We start from the raw sequence: 19,179 nt of genomic DNA on the forward strand, positions 1-19,179 counted from the left end.
TGAGTTGGATGAGTGGTAAGACTAAGAAAGACAATCAATATTGGTGAGTGAGTAAATTTAAGAGAATCTAGGGATAACCTCAATAGGAGGTAAAATAAAGAAAATTCAATTGATATGTTTCTGACATGTACAATGTAGACCAATGATAGCACCAGTGAGAATGAGTGATTTGGTGTAATTTAAGGCTCTAAAAGGTGAGGGGAAAGCCAAAAATGGTGTAGCATGAAGTAGAAAGAAAATTGAAGAAATAAGCCTTGTAAAAGATACATTTCATAGAGATGAATGGTAAGATAGGATCCATGTTGGCTGTCCCTGATACTTGGAATAATATGTAGTTATGGTGGGGGCAATCCTGCCTTAAATGTTGATGTGCCTCAACTCCAATGCTGCACTGAAAGTTTCTGTTCTTTGTTTTTAATACTTTGATGGAAGGAACTTAACAGACTCATTTTTTAAGACAAAGAACTCACCTTACTAGTTATAATTTTCTCAATCTTATTGTTTGTGTTCTTTTAAGGAAAGGTCTTTAATGTCTTTAGTGGGTCTATTTTGAAGATCTTCTTGTTTGATGGGATTGTGTTTGTAATCTGGAGGTTTCTTAGTCAGTTTCTTTAGGCATCTCTTTTTTTTTCCTCAGTGGTGGTTCATCTCGAACACCTTGTACATTCTTTCTTCTTTAATAAAATTTCTTTGCCTATCAAAAAACATGGTAACAAGTTTTAGATACAAAAGCAAATCCTTCAATTTCATCATCTTAAGCTGGTTTTCTCTGATGATCTGTTCATCTCCTAGTATAACTGTATAACATTTGTTTTTTGTTCTCCTATCATTGTAGTCCCTTTTTCTTGTCATGTAGATTGCAACCTGAAAGTGCCTATTAAAGGCCCTTGTCATTTTTCAGGTGGCACTCATTATATTCATTCACTTCTATCATTGTTGTTGAGATAGTTTCTTGTATTGTTAGTCATTGATAGAATTGTCTCTGATATACTGAAGGTACCGATTGCACATCATAGATCTGGATCCCTCATCAATAACCTCTGGTGGCTGGCTAGAAGACACTTCACTGGTGGATAAATACTCAATTTCTGAAGAAGCCTTTGATAAACTTGATGGCAAGTCCCTTGAAACCTTATCTTGCATACGAGATAATTTTAACGTACTTCGATGTTAAATCCAATGTTTAAGTATCATTAATGAATTTGAAATAAATCTTTGCCATATGCCGTATGAATATGTTCTAGACCTTCTTGACACTGAATTAAAATTTCAGATTTCCAATGTTAACTTTGGTTGGGCATCCCTACTCTGGCACTACCATGGTTTCAAATCTCTTCCAAGACCAAGATGACTTGGTCAAGTCATCTTGGCATCATCCATGAACGAGACGGATAGACGTGGCGTTTCAACTGTGCAGAATGCTGCAAGATAAACGAGATGACTCAGACAAGATTTTCAAATTTTTGTCCGAATCAATAGAACTTGTCCGAGTCAACTGGGATTTTGTATATATTAATTAAAATAATCTTTTTTTTTAAGAATTTAAATACATGTTTTCTAAAGAAAGTATGATTTTACGTCTAAAAATCTTCTAATCCACCCGTATTTTATAAAAAAAAATTATAATTATTTTCATATAAATAAATAATTGTAAATCAAGTTTATTGGTTTATCTCGTCCAAGACAACTCGGTCTCGTCCATAAGCAAGACGAGACAAGATGTCAAATCGAGTTTTGAAACCATGGGCACTACACCGAGTCTATCCTCCTGTCAGACATGCAGAAGTTGTCAAAAACCTGGTCAATTGCTGGATTCTTTCTGCTTGGACTCCTCCCCAGCATTCAATTATGTATCTACCAATAGCTTTTCCATTTTTGTTTCCATGTCCCTCAAGATAAGCCCATACAGTAGCCAAAAGTCAAGATTTAATCCCCGACTTACCCTGATCATGTGTTTTGATCCTTGTGCTTACTATGCTCTTCCTGAACTGCTTGATCCTTGTGCTTACTATGCTTTTCTTGAACTTCTTGAAATTCTGCTTGTTTAAATTTGCTGAACTGATGAGGATGTTAAAGTCGATTACTAAGCCCATAGAACCATCTGAAGCCTTGCTGACTATATGATTTTTAATGTGACTCAGCTTATATAAATGCATTCTTATTGAAACCCAAAAACATTACTAATAACCCCAAACCCCATACAATTTGAAGCTTACACAAACAAGAAAGTGTTGCCCAATAAAAATAAAATGCTCTTGTCCATCAAACATTATCTTTCTATTAGAACTCATGCAAGGGGCCCAGCCTTTATGTTTTTGCTGAAACTTTTTATATTATCAATCTGATTTCCGAATGTTTGATTGCTAGTAGCTGCAATGACTTAATTTATCTATTTTGAATGGCACAAGCTGGTTAAATTATAACCAAACACAGCTTTGAATACTATCTTGAATTTTCTGGGAAACATAAAATAGTGGAAAATAGATGAACATGAATAGAAGAGATAGAGACAAATGATTGTTGTATCTTGAGTGGAACTACATGCTGTCTATGTATAATGTAATAAAGACACAGACACTTGTCTTGGTGTCTGACATGGGATAAAGTGTCACACTGACCTTCACAAACCCAATGTACCAGCATGGCCTTTAGTTTGTTTCACATGTCAAGAGATATATTTTGTTGTACTCCATTTCATATGAAGTATATAACATAGAACATATTTAAATAAGCTGAAGCGCATTAACATATTTGAATACATTACGTTTTTTTTGAAAAAATGTGTGTCGGCATGTGTTTGACATGTCGCTAGGACATGGTGTCCGGCATGGAAAAATCATGAAATGATATAGCATTCTGATGTGCTTCAAGGTATCTGGTGTTTGTTTCAACAGTCAGTTGAGAAAACATGAATGGGATTTCAAAATAATGCCACCAACACGGTAGGCTAACCCAGGGACGGAGCTAGTAAGGAGGTGGTGGGGGCAATTGCCCCCACAGAACTTTGAGACACCCCATCTTTTCAACTAATTAGATGCCCCATTTGTCCCCACTCCCTCACCTGTCCCCATTTGCCCCACTACAAGAAAATCCTGGCTCCGCCCCGCTAACCAATTAATCAGATGTTTATATTTCATCGGTGGAATAAAATATCTGGAGTCCATTAGTGTCAGTGGTGGCACACCCACACTTTTTGTAGGAGAACAATGAATTGTGGAGAAAAGTCATTTGTAGCAAATATGGTGAGAAGGAGCATGGGTGGGTAAGCAAAGACGTGAAAGAAGCCTATGGGTGTGGGGTTTGGAAAGGTATTCTGAAAGGTTTGCCATCATTTACAAAGTTTGTAGTGTTCAAGGTGGGAAGAGGTGACTGAGTTCGTTTTTGGGAAGACCGTTGGTGCAGTGAGGACACACTTATGGCGGCGTTCCCTCCTCTTTACACAATTTCTACGAGGAAATGGAAAACGATTTCGTGCTTTAGATTGGGAGAGGGAGTTCTGACTGAATGGGATTTCGGTTTTAGGAGACAATTTAATGATTGGGAAATGGGGGAGTTAGGAGTTTTATTGGGCTGTTTAGAGGGGCTTCATCATAGTCCTCATGACGAGGATGAGAGGTTTTGGGTGGCGTCGAAAAACAAGGCATTTTCAGTACCCTCTTTTTACTTGACGAGGTTTCAAACCGAGCAGATTTTTTCTCCAGTCAAAGCTATTCGGGGCACAAAAATTCCTGAGAAGATCTCTATTTTTATTTGGCAAGCTACCTTGGGTTGTCTCCCTACTTTGGATCAACTCATCAAGAGAGGTATGATCTCACTAAATTGTTGTGCCTTGTGCAAAGCAGATGGGGAGTCCTCTAGTCACATCCTCCTTCAGTGCAAGTTTACTCATCAGGTTTGGGAGCATTTCATCTCGTTGTTTGGCACTTACGGCCACCTCCCTAACTCAATTAGTATTCTGTTTGAGACTTGGGGGCAATGGAGTTTTCCTTTTTGAATGTCTAAGAGGATTTTGTGGAGTATGACACACTTCACGATTGGTTGGGCAGTTTGGAAACAACATAATAGAAGGATATTCTAGGGGATTGACTGTGAGGTAACTAGTGTGGTGCACTCGGTGGTAGTTCTTTCAGTCTATTGGGGGGAACTCTTTAAGGTGTTTAGACGTGTGTTTTTTGGTGATTTTCTGGTTAGATGGGATAGAATTTGTAACTTGGAGGATTAGTCCATTGGGTAAGTTTTCGTTGTATCTTCTCTTTCTGTAGGGCTGGATTTCTCGTCCCCCCTTTTTTTCCCCATTTTTTGTATATTTTCTTTTTTTCTTCTTTATTAATATATGTTCTTTTACCTATAAAAAGGAAAAGAGAAAGAAAATCTCCTCTTGGAAAAGTCAAAACCAAAGATCTTTCGAAAGTTGAAGCTCAGTTTGAAAGGGAAATTATTTGTTCTGAACTCTGCTATATAAACATCAATATTTCAAAATACTTGATAACTATTTAATTCCAACAGATGCTAAAAGATCATGATGTAATTTTTGGATTATGTAATTTTATTTTTATAATAGCAGTAAAACATTTTTGTTTAGCATTTTTACCAAATGTCTTAACATGGAGAAAAAAACTTTTAAAGTAGCTCACAGGTTTATTCTGAATGTCGCAGGTACTTTTAGAAAATTTAAGGGGAAATTGGCATCTCAAAATCCATCTATCCTTGAAAATAAGGTAATCCTCTCAAGACTTGTTTATTCACTATTCTGAATGCTGCCACTTGATTGATTTTTATTTTTCCTATATTGCAGTGAACATAGTTAGAGTGAAAATAGTTGTGTATGCACACATGCAGTGTGCGCTTGTATGTATGCCTGCAAGGGTGGTGTTGTATATGCCTTTTGTTAACCGAAACTTTTTGTACAGATACCAGATAACTACATGGAAGGCCTCTGTGCAAATATCAAGGTTAGTAAATTGATTTGTTTTCATTTTTGTCTGTCATTGTTTCTTTTAATATCAACAGATTATGGAACAATTGGACATGTTTTGGATGTATCGGTTTTGCTCAACAAAGAAAAGGCTCTAGATTTTGCATAAAGGGATTTTTTTTATAGGTAAAGTGATACCACTAAAAAGAAAAAATAAATAAATTTGAGGGGGTGTTTAATAAGACCTACCAAAAGCAAGGAAATAGAAGAAGAGAAAAAGAGATATAACAATATAAAAAAAAAACAAACGAACTAGGAATCCAAGCACCCACAACTACTACTCACTATAGAGGCAATCCCACGTGAACAAATAGTCCTCAAAAAAGAATCCCCTGAAATCCTTATACAACTTACACCAATAAAACAACAAAAACCCATAATTCCAATAACGACTTTAGAAAAGTTAAGCTCCTTCCCAGCAGCTTGTTCCTCTCCTTGCAAATTTCCCAACAAATTGTGAACTGAAGAAGCTCCAAAGGTTTCTCTTGCACAATCTAAAAGGATAAGATCTCCCACTTTGGAATAGGGGGATAGTTTAAGTAGGAAAGTCTCCTTTGATGCTGAAAAGATAAGTGAAATGAGACCAAATTGTTCTTGTGAAACTGCAATGGATAAGAATGTGGTCAACAAACCCAGTGCAAGCTTTGCAAAGACAAACAAAAAATACAATGAGACTACCCGGAGAGATGAGATGATCCAAGGTCAGAATCTTATTCAATATGGTGATCCAAATGAAAAGGCACAAAAAATAAAAAAACCTACTTTGAAGGAACTCTCAAACCCCAGATGATGGAGACAGGGAACATATACAAGGAAGACAAGCATTGATAAATATCCTCTATAGCTTTTTGTCCAAACTAGAACATCCTCATTTGGAGGAATGATTGGAATCTCAGAAATACAACTAATGAGGCTAGCCAGATGAGTCAACCTCCCTAGTCATTGAAATTTTTCCTAAAACCAAAGATAGTTTTAGTGGCCCTCGATACCTACGATGCCATGTGAATTATATAAAAATTTTAAACCCATAAAAATGTTTTCTAGAATCCTACAACCAAATCCTTTTGGAGAAAATTTCTTTCCTGCTCAAAGTTGTCATGTACAGAAAAGGGTGTTGTTACCTCATATTAACTATTTTTTTATATATAAAATAGCCCCCAAACAGCAAGACAAAAAAATACGAACAAACCAAAAACAAAGACAGAACAAAGGAAAAGAAAGTTACACGTCTGAAGGGGGGTACAAGTCACAAATGGTATCCCAATTGAAAACAAAATCTTGGAAGCACATGCCCTCGAAGTTCTTACCCATCTTTGACCAAAAGAAGAGTAACCCCAAAATCATCGTATGAGATAAGCTCTCCTTACTCTAGAACATTTTGTTGTTACGTTCTTTTCATAGACCCCACGCAATGATTGAAGGAAGGATAGTCCAAAGATACCTCTTTCTAGAAGAGAAGATATTGAATCTCTAACCTTCAAAAGTGTGAAAAGAGAAAGAGGGAAAATCCAAACCACCTAGAAACGAGATAAAAATAATATCCAAATACCACGCGAGAAAGGACAATGAATAAGAATGTGGTTGGCGGACTCTCCATTCTTCGAGCACAGGTAACAAAAGTTTGGGGTGATCTACCCCCGAGAGTTCAGATTGTCCAAGGTTAATATTCTACCCAAAGAGGCAAGCCATAAGAAGAAGGAAACCTTGAGTAGTATAAGAGCGAACCAAATGATGGATGGTGAAAAAGAAACCTCACACGACGAAAGCAAGCAATTATGAAGGGATTTAACAGAAAATCTCTTGTCCTTGGCCTTGAACCATTCCCTCCTGTCCTGCTCATTCTTTCTAAATTGGAGCGAATTAAGAAGATCTAGAAGAGATGTGATCTCAGTTAACTCTCAGTCATTAAAGTTCCTCCTAAAACCCAAATTGCAAGAATTCGTATTACTGTCCCAAATCAAACAGTGTCTCACAGAGTTGTACTTTTTCAATGAACAAGCATATAAGGATGGAAATTGAGTAACCAGAGACAAGTATCGCACCAAATATCCTCCCAAAATCTAACCTTGTCCCCCAACCCAACTTTGAATCTAATCTCTCTATCATATTGGAAATAATTTAGTTTGTTTCTATAGTTGCTTTCTAGTCTTAATTACTTAGTAGTAATAGTCGTTTATGTAGTTCTTATTTTCTAAGGACTTTTCTGTAATTTGACTTTGGTAATTAATATAAATTCTTGCCAAGCTCTCACAAAGAGACTTGACACGATTATTCTCAAATTCTTCTTGGTATCAGAGCCAAGGAATTTTCTTCTTCCTCTCTTTCTTCTCTCTATTCGCTAAAACCTAACCTAGAGTCAATCTCATTCGACCTTCTCCCCTTCGGGGGTCTTTCAATTTTTTATTTTTATTTTTCGTTTTATCACATGCTGCTATGTTAGGGTTTGTCTTTTCGTAGCAAAATTTTTTTTTCTCTTTGGTGTGCAATAGCAACTAAGCTACATGAGTGGCTGTATTTGGTGTTATAGTCATCGTCAGTGAATCTTGCAGTAACCTCGAACAAGCCGAAAGAATTTTTTTTTTTTGTTTTTTGGTCATGGTGACTCTGCGACAGATCTAGGAGCTTCGTGGTTGATCCTACGACAACCTAGCACCTTCGTTTTTGGTTCTGCGACAGCCTAGCACCTTCGTTTTTGTTCTACGACAGCTTTACAGCCCTAATACCTTGGTTTTTGGCTCTGCGATAGTTGCTGCTGCGTCGTTTCTGTTCTACGATGGTTGCTGCTGTGTTGTTTTTGTTCTACGAGAGTCATAGCTTCCTCTAATTAAGTCTGCGACAGCCCTAAGAGCTTCGTTTTGGATCTACGACGTCCCTAACATCTTCGATTTGACTCTGCGACAGTTACAGCAGCTTCGTCTTGGTCCTTCGACAGCCCTACAGCCCTAATCACTCTATTTTGGTTCTGCGATACAGGTCTGCTGGACCTTGTGGAGGAGTACGACAGTGGTGATTGCTTTGGTTTGGTCTTTTGACAGCATAAGAGCATCTAGATTCAATAGGCGACAGCAATGGGTGCTTCGTTTTTGGTCCTCGAGTAAATCTGTTGGACCTTGTGATCACACAGCAGGTTGTACTAGTGTTCAACAGTAATTTGGACTCTGCCTTGCTATTTGGGCTGCTCTGATTTATTGTGTGAGTTACCGACAGCAGGAAAACTGTTATCTGTGCTTTGCGATTGCACTTAGGGTACCAATTTCTTCTTCAGATCTCCCTTCAAACCAAATCATGTCTTTAGAACACGGAAGTACACCTTCCGCATCAGGACTTGGGTCTACCTCCTCCGCTCAACGGATTATCACTGCTCTTCTTGATGGTCGGAATTTTCAGTCTTGGTCTCGATCTGTGCGTCTCTTTCTTGGTAGCAGGGGGAAATCTGGCTGGCTCTCTGGGACTGTTACTAAACCACCTCTTATTGATCCTAAATTTGAATCATGGGAGATCGACAATTGCACTATCCTTGGGTGGTTGTTTAACTCCATGGAGCAACGAATTTATACCATGTTCATGTACCATGAGACAGTTTCATCTTTATGGTCAGCGCTTACTCGGACATACGCACATTCTAGGAATGACTCGAGAATTTATGAACTTTATCGCGACATTGCCCAGGCTACCCAAGGGAATCAGAGTGTCGCTGATTACTTTAGATACCTTCAGTCACGTTGGGAAGAACTTTCTCACTATGAGTCTATGGCTGAATTGTCTTCAGAAGCAGCCGATTATGTTGTCAAGCGGATTGCTCGACATCAAACCTACCAGTTTCTTATGGGTCTACGTCCAGAATTTGAGGCACTTCGCACACAGATCCTCAACACTACTCCTTTACCTTCTTTATTTGAGATATTCGCGACCATTGACAGTGATGAGCGTCGTCGTCGTATTCCTCCTCCTCAAACTCAGGTCCCTGGCATTATTTCTGCTCCAGCCACAGATCAGATGGCCCTAGCTGCCAACTCGAGTTTCTCCGATCACCGTACCCCTGGATCAGGGAATCGTGGCCGTAGTAGTCGTGGTCGTGGTAAAGGGAATAGCCTTACTTGCAGTCATTGTGGGAAGCCTGGTCATGAGAAGACTCGCTGCTTTCAGCTCTATCCTCATCTGATACCACGATCTTCCTCCACTTCATCATTGGGACAGACTGCTCCTCGTGCGGCTACAGTAGAATCCTCATCTACTGATTCGTCTTCAATTGGCAAGATTGACTTGCAACAATTACAGACTCAGATTGCCACCATTGTCCGGGATCAGCTTCAAGCTCACACTAAACCCTCTTCGACTGCGGCCTCAGGTATTACGCCTCCAGGTATATCCTCTGCATTCAATGTCACTCAGTCTAGCTCTACTCCTCTGACATGGGTTATTGATTCTGGTGCCTCTGATCACATGACCGGTGAGTCTAGTCACTTTACCTCTACTTTTTCTACCACCCATAGGGAAGTTCGCCTTGCTGACGGATCTCTTACACCTATTCACAGGAAGGGTATCGTTCCTTTATCCTCTGGGATTTCTCTAGATTCTGTGCTTCATGTCCCTCATCTATTTCTTAATCTTTTGTCTGTTAGCAGTATTACTAAATCTCATAATTGCTCAGTTACCTTTTTTCCTACTCATTGCATTTTTCAGGACCTGACTTCGAAGAGGATTTTTGGCAAGGGGTATGAGAGGGATGGGCTGTACGTGTTTGGATCTCCGCCTACTGCTGCTCTGACTTCTTCCGTGCTACCATCATCTGGCAGCCACATTTTTACGTCACAGACTCTAGATTTATGGCATGCTCGCTTAGGACATGCTAATTTTCAACATTTGTGTTCTTTATTTCCTGCTTTAAAAACTGCTTGTAGTGGACATAAATTTCAATGCTCTGTGTGTGAACTTTCTAAACACACACGTACTTCTTATATTCCTCGTATGCATCGATTTAATGTCATCTTTGATTTAGTTCATTCTGATGTGTGGGGGCCTTCCCCTGTTACTGCCTTTAATGGTCATCGTTATTATGTTACATTTATAGATGACTACTCTCGTTGCACTTGGGTTTATCTGATGCGTTCACGTTCTGAGGTGCTCCCAATTTTTGTTAATTTTCTTAAAATGATTCAGACTCAGTATAATATCACTGTTAAATCACTTCGGTCTGATAATGGGGGAGAATATATTTCTGATGGTATTCGCTCCCATCTTCATGAGAATGGTATGCTTCACCAGTTGACTTGTCCTTATACACCTGAACAGAATGGGGTGGCGGAACGCAAGAACCGCCACCTCATGAACAGTGTCCGCTGCCTTCTTCGCGGAATGAATGTTCCAAAGTTTTTTTGGAATATGGCAGTCTTAACTGCGGCCTTTCTTCTTAATCGCGTCCCAAGTCGCACTTTAGAGGGGCAGGTGCCCCTTCATGTCCTTCAACCTGATAGCATTCTCTTCCCTATTACACCTCATGTATTTGGGTGCACGTGTTTCGTTCAGGACAAGACCCCTAATCGTACGAAATTGGATGACAAAGCCATTCGATGCATTTTTTTGGGTTACTCCTCTATGTCCAAGGGGTATCGGTGTTATGATCCAGCTTCTCACCGTGTCATCCACACTCTTGATGTGACCTTCTTTGAAAATGTTCCATACTATCATGCTCCATCTACTTTGCAGGATTCTCCCACTTTGCAGGACTCGTCTCCTATTGTGCTACCTTCTCCAGTTTTTCCTCCGTCTCCGCCGCCGCTTCAAGTCTACACTCGTCGCACTCACCCCTCTCCACCCTTGCCAACCTCCTCCTTGGATTCAGGTATATCCTCTTCTACCTCCACACCTATACCTGTTCCTATTCCGTTTATTTCTGACTCTCATTTACCTATTGCCCTTCGCAAAGGTAAGCGGGGGTGTGTTACTGATCATCCTATTGCCCAGTTTGTTTCCTATCAGGGTCTTTCTTCCTCTTATCAGGCCTACCTTGCGGCAACTGGTTTTATTCGCGTCCCTCGGTCTGTCTCAGAGGCCTTAAGAGACCCTCAGTGGAAAAAAGCTATGATTGCTGAAATGAATGCTTTGCATACCAATAATACCTGGGAACTTGTTTCTCTTCCGTGTGGGGTGCGGACTGTTGGTTGTAAATGGGTCTTCATAGTGAAATATCTCGCCGATGGTACTGTTGATCGGTATAAGGCACGACTAGTTGCTAAGGGATTTACTCAGACCCCAGGAAAAGATTTTGGTGCTACGTTCGCTCCCATCGCCAAACTCTCCACTGTTCGCCTTTTTATCTCCCTCGCTGCGTGTAACTCCTGGCCACTTCACCAACTTGATGTGAAGAATGCCTTTCTGAATGGTGATTTGACTGAGGTTATTTATATGGACCCTCCTCCCGGTTTTCGTCTTCAGGGGGAGTATTCTAGGAAAGTATGCCGTCTTCTTAAGTCCTTATATGGCCTAAAGCAGTCCCCGCGAGCCTGGTTTCAGCGTTTTTCTGATGTTATTCTTTCTATGGAGTTTTCTAGATGTCACTCAGATCATACTTGCTTTATTCGTCGAGGAGTGGATGGTCGTTGCACCATTGTTTTGGTGTATGTGGATGATATCATTGTGACTGGAGATGATGCACAGTGGATTGACAAGGTTAAAACACTATTAGGTCGTGTGTTTGAGGTTAAAGACTTAGGTCCACTCAAGTACTTCTTGGGGATAGAAGTGGCTCGCTCTCGTCGTGGTATATCACTATCTCAGCGTAAATACACATTGGATCTTCTTCAGGACACTGGGATGCTTGGTTGTCGTCCTGCTTCCTCTCCTATGGATCAGAATCATCGTCTTCAAGTTGATTCTGGTGATCTTTTATCAGACCCCTCTTCTTATCAGAGACTTGTAGGCCGTCTGATTTATCTAACTAACACTAGACCAGACTTGTCCTTTGCGGTCAGTGTGGTTAGTCAATTCATGCATACTCCGCGTACATCTCATCTTGATGCAGTTTATCGTATTTTTCGCTACTTGAAGTCACGTCCTGGTCTTTGACTTTTCTACTCTTCCACTGCTCAGCCTCATTTGTCTTGTTTTACAGATGCTGATTATGCTGGCTCTCTTACAGATAGGAGATCTACTTTTGGTTTTTGTACCTTTTATGGTAATAATCTTATCTCGTGGAAAAGTAAGAAACAGAATGTGGTATCTCGTTCTTCTGCTGAAGCTGAGTATCGTGCTATGGCCCTCGGTACATGTGAAATAATTTGGCTCCGATCGTTGTTGACAGAGTTGGGTTTTCCTGTTTCTGGCTCTTCTACTCTGCTCTGTGATAACAAGTCTGCTATTATGCTTGCTTCTGACTCCGTTCTTCATGAAAGAACTAAGCATATTGAGGTTGATATTCACTTTCTCAGGGAGAAAATTCGATCTGGTGACCTTCAAACAATCTTCGTTCCTTCCTCAGAACAACTTGCCGATATGCTTACAAAGTCTGTGGGTCCGTCTATCACTAATTCTCACCTTATCAAGCTGGGTTTAGTTGATATATTCTCCCCAGCTTGAGGGGGAGTATTGGAAATAATTTAGTTTGTTTCTATAGTTGCTTTCTAGTCTTAATTACTTAGTAGTAATAGTCGTTTATGTAGTTCTTATTTTCTAAGGACTTTTCTGTAATTTGACTTTGGTAATTAATATAAATTCTTGCCAAGCTCTCACAAAGAGACTTGACACGATTATTCTCAAATTCTTCTTATCAAACCTATCAACACCCTTTAGAATACCTTTCCACACACTACACCCGTGAGATCCTTTAGCCTCACCACTATACCAACCAAACCTCTTTCCTCCATATTTAGTATGAATCACCCTCCTCCACATGTTGTTTCTTTCTTCCCTGAATCTCCAAAGCCACTTGCCTAGGAGAGCCTTATTAGTTAATCTTGGCCCTCTAATCCCCAAGTGTCCATTCTTTTTTGGAGTGCAAACCCTCTCCCAATTCACCAAATGATACTTTCTACCACCATTATTGTTATTCAACAAAAAATTCTTCATGAGTCTTTCGATCTTAACCTCCACCAATTTTGGCAACGAGAACAGGGAAAGGATGTATATCGGTATACTTATTAAAGTACTTTTAATCAACGTGACCTTGCTTCTTTTGGAGAGATATTTCGCTTTCCAAGTGCTCAATTTCTTTTCCAATTTTCAATAACTCCCTCCCAGATGTTTTTACTACAATAAGAAGTCTCTAAGAGTAAACCCAAATAGGACGAAGGGAGAATATCACTACGACACCCCAAAGGAACTGCTAAGACTGGAAGGTTCGACACTTCGCTGACACCAAACAACTTGTTTTTCTGTAAATTGACATGTAAGCCTGAAATTGCTTCAAAGCAGCATAATAAGACCTAAAGAGCCCGCACTTGTTCTCTAGAAAGATCTAAGAACACTAAAATGTCATCCACGAATTGCAGGTGCGAAATCAAAGGGCCATTAGAGTTCATTCTAAAACTAGATAACCTCCCTATCTCAACTCCCCTCCTAAACAGATTCCCCAAGGCTTCTGTCACTATAAGAAATAAAAATGGGGATAACAGATTACCTTATCTCAAACCCCTAGAGCTTCTGAAATACCCCGTCGGACTACCATTTACTAAGATAGAAAAAGAAACCGATGTTACGCACTTCAAAATCCACCCAATCCACTTAGAGCCAAAATACATCCTTCTCAACATATACTCTAGGAAATTCCAGCTCACGTGATCATAAGCCTTTTGCATATCGATTGTTTTTATCAGCCCCGTCTTCTTATCTTTGATCCTAGAGTTTAAACATTCATTAGTCATTAACACACCATCTAGAATTTGTCTTCTCCTAATAAAAACACCTTGTTCCAGACCAATTAATTTCTTCAAAACTTCTTTTAGTCTGCTTGCCAACACCTTAGAGATTATTTTGTATACTGAACCAACTAGACTAATGGGTCTAAAATCTCCCAAGTCTACTGCTCCCGCTCTTTTGGGAATCAAAGCCACAAAAGTACTATTAAAGGCATAATCCATTCAACCTTTCTTCTGTAACTCCCAAACTACCTTCATGAAATCTTCTGAGATAATATCCCAACAATGTTTGAAGAATTCCATTGTAAAACCATTTGGCCTCGAAGCTTTGTTCCTCCCCAAGGACACTACAACTAATCTCACTTCCTCCTCCTCAATCAGTCTTTCCAACCACATCCTTTACTCTTGATTTAGCTTGTTGAATTCAAGATTGTTGGGGTGAGGTCTCCTTTCCTCTCTCTCCTTATAAAGCTCTTTGTAGAATCCCACTACACCCTCCCGAATACCCTCTTCCCCTTCCACCGAACTCCCATTGATCATCAAGTTGGTTATTTGGTTATTCTTTTTATGATATTTTAAGTCATGGAGTAGCTTTTATTTCATGGCAGGCTTTTAACTGAAATACCCATAGATAAACCATTCACATGGGTAACTGAAGAGAGAGATGTTAACGATGGCAAAGTTAGATCCATTTACTAATTTACATGTGAAATCCAAAACAAAGAAATATAAAATAATAATAAGCAATCTTACCAAAAATTCCTCAAAAGTTCTTGATTTATAAGGAGGATGCATAGAATAAGCAAAGGTTGGTAGAGCTAGAAAATTATTAGTAAAACATTGGATGCAGTGTTTTGGCACTCAACGATGACGCAAGCTAACTAGTGCCACATGTCCTCAAAAATCCTCTCTGAGAACTTTAATTGCATCTCTTTGACTAGGCAGTGGATATGCTCACCTGCATTGTGAATACGCTAATAGGGACTATTCTTGCCATCAACTTTTTTTTTGTAAAGATAGTATCCTTGCTAGTAGTTTTGGGATGAGTACTTTTAGGAAAACAGCCTTGAATCCAAGCAAGTGTCAATAGCACTGTTTCCCATGATCTCTGTATAAACACTTATCTTTAAGTTTGACCAACGCCTCAATCTCTTCTCTCATTGCCTCTGCCCTTTACATGAAGCTATAAATTTTAACACTTAAGAAGGACCTCTTTGTACTAGCTGTAGTTGCACAAGCAAGCTACACAATTACTAAACAGTTAAGCAAACAATCTTAAATTGAAGCTACATCACCTATTACAAACAAATAACTGAATACATCGCCTACTACAAGACTTGGATAAACTGTTTATTGCTACTAACCTGCTACAAGGCATTTGTAAGTTGACGGCATAGACAACTACAGCTAGAACAGAGAGGTCCTTCTTAAGCGTTGGTGGAGGCAATGAGAGAAGAGATTGAGGCTTTGGTCTAACTTAAAGATAAGTGTTTATATGGAGATCATGGAAAACGGTGCTATTGACACTTTCTTGGATTCAAGACTGCTTTCCTAAAAGTACTCATCCCACAACTACTAGCAAGGATACCATCTTTACAAAAAAAAAAAGAGCTTATGGCAAGAATATTCCAACGCTTAACCTTTGTGGGAAAATGTATATTTTAATACCAGTTAAGATGTGTCTCTATTCCAGGCCTAAGAAAATTGCATCACTTCTATTCCCAAAAATGGGCTATTGTTTCCATTTCTCTAATTTTTGAACCAACTGTTCTTTGTAAATCTTTAGTGTTCTTCATGATACTTTGATACATGTCTATCCCATATGACATATAAACTTCATGGCTATGTTCATCGTCTTTGCATTGTCTGAGGGACTATTGTTTCCTAGGCATTGCCTACTGCATTTAAGTCAACTATATGGACTTTTCTATATCAATATGATGTTAATTGTTACTAACAAAATGATTACATATTATTAAGGGATTTATGTCTCGAAGTCACACAACCTACATTGCCCCATTCTCATCACAAAAAGAGCTCTTAGATGGTTTAAATTATTTTCTTCAGGGAAATTTCTAGAGTTTTAAAGTAAGGGCGTGTTTGATTGTTGGGAAAAAAATTACCTGGCAAATGATGTTAAGGCTAATCCTTTTCTGCCGTTTGACAACATCATGGAAAATCATGTAGATTAATTTTATTTTAACAATTTTTAAATATTATTTTATCATTTAATATATGAAATATATATTTTTTTACATTGAAAAAATGTTAAAAATAAAATTAATATGTGATTTTAAATCATAATATATTAATATCATATACTAAATGATCTTTTAATTTAGGTTTGTCATCTAGATTAAAAAATCATTTGAAGAATGCTAAAAATAAAATATCAGTAAAAACAGATAAAATAATATTTTAAAAACACTAAAACAATAACGTTTAAAAGTTCTAAAAATGAAATTATTTTTATTATTTTAACTAAATTAAAAAAATATCCTTTTTGCTTAGTTTATATATATATAAAAACTAGAAGGTCTATGCGCAAGAAAAACACTTTCCCTACTAACTTAGTTAGATTTCAACTCTTACTAATGGTCTTTGAGCCCAAATGGATTACCACATTGGCAATCCAACACAACAGCCCTCTAGATTTCATGGAAAAACTCATCCAAAATTTTCTAAATGATTGCCATGATATTTGCCTTGCAATCAAACATACCCTAAGAGGAAAATGTTTGAAGTTCAAAGAAAAATTATGAAGTTCAGTCATTTAGATAATCAAGATTTTTGTAGGTTGCATTGAACTTAAAGGATGAAAAATGGTCTTGAATCTTATTGTTGAATATATATATATTGTTTTTTGTTCTTATGTTTGTTAAGTTTTTGTGAGGCATTTGTTAATACAACTATCCCTTGATGCAGGTAGGAGATAGATGTGAAGTTGAAATTGGGGAGAAAAGAGGGGTTGTCAAATTCATTGGTAGAGCAGAAACTCTTGCACCTGGTTTTTGGGTTGGCATTCAATATGATGAACCCTTGGGGAAACATGATGGCATGTAAGAAAACATTCATACTATAGTTATATTGATATCTTTTAAGAAACTTCAAATCATTTATTCTTGTAGGTTTTGCTTTGACTTGTTTTCTAGCATAGAACGCATAGATAAAAGGTTTTCTGTTGCCTTCCTTCGACTTTGCTTTCCCAGAGAGTGCGATTTGGTCTCCTTCGATTCCTTGCAAGGTTTCATTTTTCACTAGGTCTGTGTTCCTTGGCAGAATTTTAACCTTGGGCAACCTCATCTAGCATGCGTTTCTGCACCAAAATTATTCTTTTCTTTGCAAAAAAAAAAAAAAAAAAAATGGTGAATCAGGTTCTCATATCTTAATTCACCATCCTTTTTTCTTTTGGAATTTGGAGTCATTTTTTGTCTCACTTCCTGATCCAGTGGGTCATCCCTAATTGGGTTTTGGGTCTTTTCTTAGGGTGGTCTCTCAACATTTTCTCCAAAGGAAAAGATACGTATGGGCTATTCTTCCTTTTGTTGTGTCTTGGGGTTTGTGGAAAGAGAGAAACAGAAGGGTGTTTCAGGGAGAGGAGGGACCCCTCGTTGCCATGACTATGGACAATTTGGGTCTTTTGTTTTTGTGGAGCAAGCATTGTAAGGACTTTGAAGGCTGTCTTTTGAGGATTTTGTTTTAAAGTGGGACTTGCTTTGTTATGTATAGTTAGGTTGCCTTGGCTTTTGTGGGGGGCTTTTGTTTTTCTTTCCTTTTTTGCTTCTTGTTCTTGGTGTTTTGTTTTCTCTTGTAGGGGAGCTATCTCAGCCTCCCATTTCCCCTTTTTTTCGTTCTTAATAAAATTATACTTATAAAAAAAATAGTCCTTATGCCCTGACCAGGTTTCTATTTATCATCATAATACTGTGGTTTGTTGGCCATAGCTATTGATAAAGCATAATTGGAAAGTTCCATTGGCAATTAATGTTCCATGCTTGAAGAGTTCATTAATTAACTTAGTTACTGTTCTTTTTTTTAGCAATTAATGATTCACCAGAGTCAAGGCTGTCTCAAATCTTTTCTTCTAACGCTTTGCTTAAAAAGTTTATATAAATGCTTAATAGATAGCATTATTAATGTTTATAAAGCGTGCCAATATTTTTCGCCCAACAATCAACATCAACATGAATAATCACTCGGGTCCAGGACCGGGTTCGGTTTGCAGCTGAAATCTGCTTGCCTAAGTCTGACTCTCGGTTGTACCTACACACCTGAGTTTGAGAACAATAAGACTGAAAGAGTGCTATATGTTGTTGTGCAACATCACCCTACACCTTCCTTTTTTATTTTGCAGTAATCTTTTGATGGGAAACTAATTTTGGGACATTTATGTTTGTTAAAGTGTGAATTCATCCTCACCTAGAATGGAACTCAGTTTCAAAGATTATTCTTTTGGTAATATCAATCAACTGGAATGTAAAGCGATTTCTGGGGATGATGATTTATGCCCCCTCTCATGTGGTTTCAATAATGCATGTTTCAATATAAGTATTTATTAGTGGAGTTCAGACAAGAATCCTCTCAAATTAATTATCCCTGTCCCTCAGCAGTTGACGTTAGGAATACTAGGAATAATTTGAAGCGTCCCATTCCTTTGCTGGTGATGCTGATGATTGTGTACCTCAGTCAACACTTCGTTTTACTTTCTTTAGGATAGCTAGACTGTTTTCTTTTGGTTGTGAGGGTAGCGAATTTTCTAGGTTTTGACCAGCATCATATTTGCATGGTAAGATCTGATTGGCCTACCTTGGTTGCTCTCCAGAGACATGAGATCAAGTCTGCCTTCCCGTAATTATACCTGACACACCAGTTTGTATTAGCTGGGCGGTATCTGTAGGACTAGTCCTACTTCCAAAGGGGTGTGGACACCCTACGTCATCATCATAAAAAATAATCAAAAAATTCTGATTTGCCCTATAAGATGATTATGCATTTTATTTGGTTCGTAGATGCGTAATAATTTGTGCTGGAAATGTGGTAGGGTGCGAGGAAAACGCTATTTTGATTGCCCTCCACTTCATGGTGCAATGATCAGACCCGACAAAGTTAAGGTATCTATGTTAAGATTCTTTTATGTATTAATAATCTCTCTCAAAGTTAAGGTATGTCGCAGACGGACATGACACTGAATAACACAAGATACATGCCCATGCTGTATACTTGTTAAAACAGGGGGGAAAAAAGCAAAATAGCAGCTTGAAGCAAATAATAAATTTAACTGCTTAGGTTAAAAAAGTTCCCAATGCTACGACATAGGTGCAATACTGGAAATCTGGCATCAATAAATGTTCA

General features: G+C 38.4%; 1 protein-coding gene across 1 annotated transcript in view; it reads left to right on the forward strand.

The window, feature by feature from the left end:
* Nucleotides 1–19,179, forward strand: part of EMB2804 (tubulin folding cofactor B) — a 32,624-nt gene that overhangs the window by 12,166 nt on the left and 1,279 nt on the right. The window contains exons 3-7 of the mRNA XM_086426890.1: nucleotides 997–1,115; nucleotides 4,657–4,718; nucleotides 4,911–4,952; nucleotides 16,753–16,886; nucleotides 18,869–18,938. Of these exons, the coding sequence (XP_086283016.1) occupies nucleotides 997–1,115; nucleotides 4,657–4,718; nucleotides 4,911–4,952; nucleotides 16,753–16,886; nucleotides 18,869–18,938 (427 nt within the window). The remainder of the gene's footprint in view (nucleotides 1–996; nucleotides 1,116–4,656; nucleotides 4,719–4,910; nucleotides 4,953–16,752; nucleotides 16,887–18,868; nucleotides 18,939–19,179) is intronic.

The sequence above is a fragment of the Akebia trifoliata genome, chromosome 15 (assembly GCF_017979445.1).
Source record: "Akebia trifoliata isolate Shusen 1 chromosome 15, ASM1797944v1, whole genome shotgun sequence".
NCBI classification, from domain to species: domain Eukaryota; kingdom Viridiplantae; phylum Streptophyta; class Magnoliopsida; order Ranunculales; family Lardizabalaceae; genus Akebia; species Akebia trifoliata.